The sequence below is a fragment of the Cebus imitator genome, unplaced genomic scaffold (assembly GCF_001604975.1).
Source record: "Cebus imitator isolate Cc_AM_T3 unplaced genomic scaffold, Cebus_imitator-1.0 Scaffold158, whole genome shotgun sequence".
NCBI classification, from domain to species: Eukaryota; Metazoa; Chordata; class Mammalia; order Primates; family Cebidae; genus Cebus; species Cebus imitator.
Window position 1 is genome coordinate 3334099 of NW_016107473.1, and position 7829 is coordinate 3341927.

The following is a 7829-nucleotide window of genomic DNA, read 5'->3' on the forward strand; positions in this document are numbered from 1 at the left end:
CAGTATTTTCCCCCCTCTCTGTATCTGAAGGGCCTAATTGATGCTAAATAAATGTTGGGTGGGTGGGTGGGTGGTGAAAGAATCAATGAATAATTGAATAAAAGGGATAAGACATTAGTGGATACAAATACAGATGGCCTCTGACTTATGATGGTTCAACATAAAATTTTTCAACTTTAGCATAGCACATAATCAATATGCATTCAGTAGAAATTCTACTTTGAATACCCATGTAACCATTTTGGTTTCCACCTTCAGTACAGTATTTAATAAATTACATGAGATATTCAACACCTTATTATAATACAGGCCATGTGTGAGATGCTTTTTCCCAACTGTAGGCTAATGCTAGTGTTTTGAGCACATTTAAGGTAGGTTATGCAAGCTATGATGTTCATAGGTTAGGTGTATTAAATGCATTTATGACTTATGGTATTTTCAACTTATGATGGGTTATTGGGATATAACCCCATCATAAGTCAGGGAGCACCTTAGTCTAGTGGAAATGAAGGACACGTACTCAGTGACATTTCAACACAAGTCAAACTATGGGAAAAGTGAAAACAGAGGAATAAACCAAGCTCCATGGGATGACAAGTGACAAAATGATTAATCCTGACTCAGAAAATCAGAGATGCTTCACAATTATAGTGAACAAGAAACTTTCATGTAACCAGAGTTGCCTCTAAAAGGCAATGTATAAGTTCTAATAAGAAAGCTTTCAACACCTGTGAAAAGAATGGGAGAGGGGAAAAAAGAAAGCTTGTGTCTGGTTTGGAGCTCATTTATGACTCAGAAATTTATTCAGTCAAAAAATTCCTTTTCCAACATGTTTCAGAGAAAATATTCCAAAGCTCTAAAGTTAGGTCCCTTTCATTTCTAAACTTACAAACCTGACCTAAAGAATTTGTTGAAATGCTGAAGATGACTGAAAAGTTTAACAACATGAAAGCCCAGTACACAAAAGGTTTATTTCTTTAATTTAGATACCCTAGTAGCATCTTACCTCAATTTAACATGAGTTAGTTTTTTCTTCTTAATCTACCAATGCAAAAAATGTAAGAGGAGCATTTTAGAAAGAACTGTGTTATCTTACTGGGAAATGGAGAGAGAGGAAAAAAATGATCCCCAGATAATATCAATCTATCGACCATAGAGTATGTCCTAGAGTAAAAATTAAATTTAAAGAGTCAAAGTCTTATGCTGACAAATGACTAGGATAAAAATGGAAAAAGAGTGAGAACATCTAAACATGACACATTCCTACATGAACTGCATTAGCTCAACCCCAGAAAACCATTAGACTAAATAAGCTTAAAGACCACCGATTAGTGAATTTACAAGGAACTCTAAATAGCCTATTCCTTTTAATCAGAGATTCTATTATTTTAATAACAATACTTTACACTTACATAGGTCCTTTCATCTACAGTACTCAAAAGGATTTTACAAGTGGTTACATCATTATCCCCATTTCAGAGATTGGAAAATGGAGGCATTTAGTCACTTGTACAAACAAGAAGTTCACCGTCAACTGTTCAAAAACTATTTGGTGCATACATTTCTCAAAAGCCAAAAGACACAGCTGGAAATGGCATATTCTTGTAAAGCCAACTGGCAGGTAAGCCTTATAAGGTAAAGAGCAAATTCGAAGTCTCCCGAAATTCAGCTCTTCCTGACAATTAACCTCAGTAGCTTTTTTGTTTCAATTTATCCCTACAGAGGCTATAGAGAAGCTCTCTACAGAGAATTTCACTATAGAATGTAGGGTTTTAAAAAACAAATCCCAGGGTTTGTATGTGTTTCTATTTATTAGGCTGAAATGACTTTGCCAGCTTCATGATTATAGAAACTAGGAAGTATTTATTTTCCAAAGAATTAACAACATTCAGGGTCATCCATGGTCTGTTACAAGAAACTTACTTACATCTCCTCCTTAAGAAATTTTGGATCACCCCAGGAGTGCCCCAGGGACTCTTGCAAAAGAGTCAACAGGCTATTGTAGAGGTTTTTTTGGAGGCTCAGGATTAGGTTTAAATTCCAAAGATTGCCCCACAAATCATGGCAAAGCTAATCATGTCACAGAATGGTAATTATGATGTACACAAATTAACTTCCCAGCTCAGTCACCTAAGGACTTAGTCTCATATCCTGCAAGTCAAAGAAAAAGACCATCTAGCAACATAAGTAGAGCCATCCAAAGTTGGTATGATAATACAATGGAATATTATTCAGCCTTTAAAAAGAGAAAAATTCTACCATTTGCGACAACATGGATGGACCTGGAAGACATTTGTGCTAAGTGAAATAAGTCAGTCTCAGAAGGACAAACTCTGTATGAGTCTTATTATATGAGACATCTAAAGTAGCCAAACATATAGAAGTACACAACAGAATTGTGGTTACCAGGGCATGAGGAAGGGGCTGTGGGGAGTTGTTGTAAAGTTATAATGATACAAGATGAGCAAGTTTCAGAGATCAGCTGTACCACATAGCGCCTGTAGTTAACAATAAAACATTCAGCACTTAAAGACGTGTTAAGAGGGTAGATCTCATGTTAAGTGTTCTTACCACAAAAAACAAAAAATAAACAAAAACCAAGAGCCACGAGGAACCTTTGGAGATGGTGGATATGATTATTATCTTGATTGTGGAGATGGTAACAGAACTGTATGCGTATGTCCGAACACCAGATTGTGCACATTAATTGTGTGCAGTGTTTTATGTAACAATTACACCTCAATAAAACTGGAAAACATTAAAATTCTAGTAAATTGTATTTATAGATACAGTAAATCTTAAGTTACCTTTAAAAAATGTAGATGTGGAAAAAATTATGTTCCTGATGAGTCTGGACTGAGCAGATCACAGGGGAAGGTGAGCCACAACTTGCAGGTGGGGTTTCAGGGCCAGGCGCAGCCTTGACAATGACTGGAGAGGAAAACCATCTCCCTGGAGGAAGCCCTGCTTCTTCGACCTGGCTTACGGACATGGGATTTCCATACAACCTGGAATTAAAGGACAGGCCCTATTTCTGGCCCAATGCCTTTTTAGAGCAGGGAATCCTTTTTTGTCCATTTTGAAAGTAGGTCTACATAATCCTAAGTGCCTGTTACTTCCCTTTCCTCAGCAAAGGGAAATAGCAATGATCCCTTCTATTCTATCATCCTCTATTCTTTCTATCCCTGCCAAGCAAACAAACAAACAAGCAAACAAACTTGCTAGTCAGGTAAAACATGTAAAGAAGCTGGTAATAAAAAGAGTCAACAGTTACATTTGACTTCCGAAAATCCTCTGCCTCGGGATTCTATCCAATGCAAATTTCCAGCTTTTTAAAACTTTTGGCACTTTCTTTTTTTTCTTATTTGAGATGAGGTTTCACTCTCATCACCGAGGCTGGAGTGCAGTGGTGGGATCTTGTCTCACTGCAAGCTCTGCCTCCCCGGTTCAAGTGATTCTCCTGCCTTAGCCTCTGGAGTAGCTGGGACTACAGGTGTCCATCACCATGCTTTTTTTTTTTTTTTTTTTTTTTTTTTGAGACACAGTCTCACTCTGTTGCCCACACTGGAGTGCATGGCACAATTTTGGCTCACTGCAACCTCTGCCTCCTAGGTTTGAGTGATTCTGCTGCCTTAGCCTCCTCAATAGCTGGGATTACAAGTGCCCACCACTATGCCAGGCTAATTTTTATATTTTTAGCAGAGATGGGGTTTCACCATGTTAGCCAGGCTGGTTTCAAGCTCCTGTCCTTCAGTGATTCACCCATCTTGGCCTCCCAAAGTGCTGGGATTACAGGTGTGAGCCGCCATGCTGGGCCAGCACCTTTTCATTGATTGACATAGAAATAATTGTTCTGGAAGTATTTTGGGGTTTTGAACAAAGAAGTTACTGTGTTAGTGTGATGGAAAACCACAACCTGCTCCTCATTTATCTGAAAAACCATCATAGTTTATGAGACAAAGTCCATGGAAGCACATGCTTAAATAGCTTAGAAAAACTGTGTAATATATATGCAACATGTTATTGAAATTTTTGTCACAATTAATACCCAGGGCAAAACTAGGACCTAGGTGGTCTTCTAAACGACAGAATTTAAAATATTACTACAAAATGATTATAAAGCCAGAGCTTTTTTTTTTTTTTTGAGATGGATCTCACTCTGTTGCCCAGGCTGGAGTGCAGTGGCGCAATCTCAGCTTACTGCAACCTCTGCCTTCTGGGTTCAAGAGATTCTCCTGCCTCAGCCTCCAGAGTAGTGGGATTACAAGCACCCGCCACCAGGCCAGCTAATTTTTGTATTTTTAGTAGAGATGAGGTTTTACCATGTTGGCTAGGCTGGTCTCAAACCCCTGACTGCAGGTGATCCACCCACCTCTGCCTCTCAAAGTGCTGGGATTACAGGCACGAGCCACTGTGCCCAGCCTAAAGCCAGAAGTTTTAATGTGAAAAAAATAAATCTAATGTCTGGGTACTCATGGACATAAAGCCGGCAACAGTAGGCATAGGCACTAGGGGCTGCTAGAGAGGGGAGGGGGGACGGAGGGAAGGCATAAAGGTTGAAAAACTACCTACGGGGTGTTACACACACCGCCTGGGTGACAGGATCAATCATACCTCAAACCCCCACACTGTGCCACATACCCATATAACAAACCAGCACATGTACTCCCTGGACCTAAAACAAAGTTGAAATTTAAAATCAAAGCTAAATTGAATGTCATTCCCACACCAACACCACACGCCTTTGTATGTTCCCTTAGTAGTGCCTCTTCAACCCCTCATGAAGTTCAATGACCTATATTCTCCTATGTTCTAGCATCCTGCAAGAACAGAAGTTTAAAAGTATTTTTAAAAGGAAAATATCTTCTGCAGCCACCCAGCCTAGAACAGTGTCCAGTGTCCAAGGGCTTTGCTGAGGTTGCCACTTGTGTTTTTTGTATTTCAGTGGCCTTGCCAGGCTTTGAACATTTATCCCCGTGGGGCATGGCTGCTGGAAACTGGAGGCAGAAACGATTGAAGAGGATTTGAAAAAGCCCTGAAGAGCCAGAGGAATGAGAAATATGCAGAGATGTCCAAGCAACAGGTAATGAGAGAAACCAGGATCTAAAAGAAGGACGCTGAGCAAATTTTGTGATGTCCAGTTCAAGTCCAGAGAAGAGTGACAAAAAGCCACCATTACCTAAGAACAACCATCCCTGCCCTAGCTCCCTGAGAAAGCTCCTTCTTGCCATGTCTCAACAATTTTGGCAAAGTTACAACCCAGTCATAAGCTTTAACGAGAAAGATGCACCCTGCTTGAGATCCGTTCAAATCATGAGAACTGCTGAGACCAGAACACCTGCCTTTGACTCCTGACTTCTAAATACCAAGCCTCACCTACCCTTTTTCAACAAGTGCAAACCCATTTCAGGAGAGGGCACCGAATCCCTCTTGAAAGGACTTGCTCCTAGTTTCAAAGCTGACACATTTAAGCTCTTAAATTCCCCTTCCAACAAACAAGCCAATAGTATGTTGGCATGTGTTCATATAACCAGGCTTGGCCCACGTCATATTTATTTAGCTTTTATAACTAGATGTGCTAGAGGGTGTGAAGAATAAACCAGCACATCGGCCTTATTGGATACACTTCCCATCAAAACCATCACTGGTTTGTCTTTCAAAGCCTAATCTAAGAGTCTCTGCCAAGAGTCTCATCTCTTCCTTAGAAAAAGCTCTTTTCCCAGCTCGGGCCCTCCCCACCAAGCTTGGAGCATGGGCCTCACCTGTGCACTTGCAGGTCCAGTGGAAGAATTTTCTTGGCCACTGCTCACGGTCATCCCGGTTTCGTAGGATGTAGGGACCACTCCAGGGCCTTGTGTCGGCTCGCACCTCTGTGCACTGCCCCCGGCCTTGCTGAGAGCCACAGACATTGGCCAACTCTGCACCCAGGGGTGGGCAGCACTCCTTGTTCACCAGGCTGTCCACTGTCATGCAGACTCGGGGGAACTGAGCCCAGGCTCCTGGCAGGTTTTCGCAGCCCAAGCAACTAAGCAGAAGCCCCCACCAAAGAGGGCTCATGGCTTTATAATTAGGAGAGTGCCCCCTCTCTCTCTCTCTCTGACTTTCCTTGTCTCTATCCCACTTTTCTCCTTATCTTCCACTCTTTGTCTTTTTGTTCACTATGTTTTCTTTTTCTTTGTATTCTATTTCTCTTCTCTTAAAAAAAAAACCCCACAATAATCACAGAAGCTACATGTGTGCACATGTGTACATGAACATGCACACACTATTTTATGTGATTCAAACAACTAACAGGTTTAATTTCCTTAGAAGCGCCTCTAACAACCAAATTTAATGAGGGTAGCGCTTCTCACCATCTTCCCCCGTTAAATCAGGCTTTGTCTAATTGAGTTAATTTACAGAGCACCCAGTCATACTACTTATTATGCTGGTATTTCTAAACCCTCTCCTTTCCTTAGCTCTTGACTTTAATTGCCTTGAACTCAGTTCAAAAGCCAAACACCACGCTGCCTTTATTCTCTCTGGCTTGCCAAGCCACGGGGCCGTGTGGGTTTGTGTAAGGGCTGGGAGAAGCCTTCATTAGGGGGATTAGTATTAGAGACACCCTCATCATTAGCACATGACCCAAAGTGCACAATAAAGGAGATCAAGTTTCTGGCTTTGTTTCAGGAAGGCAAAACCATCTTCTTTATCTGGGCTCATGTGCACCAGCCAAACTTGTGACTTCAGACATCCTGGGGAGTCAATAGATGCAGTGAGCTCTTCGTTAAAGACCCTTTACAGACAAGCTCACCCTGCAAACTACAATGCACTCATGACTGCTTTCTGACATGCGTGCAAAAAAGAACACGACAGGGGGGTCACGCAACTTCAGAAATAAAGAAACATTTATTTAGAGCCAGGGTACAAGGAATTACTTTGTTCCACAATTGGGAATCCTCTTCCCTCTAAATAATAACTTACTCTTTTCCTATTCAGCACTTCTATGCAGCATTTTTTTAAATTATGTGAAGCAGGATGCCACTAGAAACTCACAATTGTCATTATCTGATTGTATGGAGGGCACTGGGACCATCTGGAATGAAGGCTTGCAAGCAAGTCTTTTGATTAGACTAAAATGAAACATGATCGAGCTTCAGTCTAGCAAGCAATGCCTCTTGGTTCTTCTGGGGAGTGGTCAGGTCAGCAATGGTGGCCATGTGTCAGAGCATCCATTTACTCCTTCACAGTGGAAACAGCACTGTCTTGGTACCTGTTTTATGGTGGAAGCAGGACTTACTGCCACAAGGATGCGAAATTGCTTCAGCCAGTTTCTAAGAATATACCTGAATGTAAAGACACATGTTGTTGTTTCAAAACAAATTCCTAAGGTCAAAACAATTATACAGGTATTCCCACCCCCTGTACCTCTGTGCCAGCCCATGATGTTAAGTTGTTTTGACTAATTAAGTGACAGTTCTGGCTCTACACCAATACCAGCCTGTACGACAGCCCTCCTGAATCAGAATCTCTGAAGATGTTCCAGACACCAGCCTTCCTTAGAAAATATCTAGGCAATTCTAATATGCAACCAGCGTTGAGAATCACTGAATCGGAAAACAGCAGAGCTCCAAAAGAAATATTGCAACAGCATCTGCTAAAAGATACTATGTGTATTCGTTTCCTGAAGCTTCTGTAACAAATGACCACAAACTGGATGACTGAAAACAACAGAAATCTATTTTCTCACAGTTCTGGAGGCCAGACGGTGTTGAAATGAAGGTGTTGGCAGGACAGGCGTGTGTCCGCCAGGCAGCTACACTCCCCCTGGAGGCTCCAAGCTAGAGTCC

The 7829-nt window shown here is 41.4% G+C and overlaps 1 protein-coding gene across 3 annotated transcripts in view; it reads right to left on the minus strand.

Annotated features, from left to right (window-relative positions):
* Positions 1-6575, minus strand: part of DCT (dopachrome tautomerase) — a 43025-nt gene extending 36450 nt beyond the window's left edge. Inside the window, exons 1-2 of one of the 3 annotated variants that reach the window (XM_037743891.1) lie at positions 6111-6575; positions 5763-6076 (exon numbers count right to left, since the gene is read on the minus strand). In XM_037743891.1, coding sequence (XP_037599819.1) covers positions 5763-6057 — 295 coding nt within the window. In that variant the 5' untranslated portion in view covers positions 6058-6076; positions 6111-6575. Of the gene's footprint in view, positions 1-2807; positions 2900-5762; positions 6077-6110 lie in introns of those variants that run through there. The other 2 variants (XM_037743892.1, XM_037743893.1) reach the window with 2 other exon arrangements.
* Between the last annotated feature and the right edge of the window lie 1254 nt (positions 6576-7829).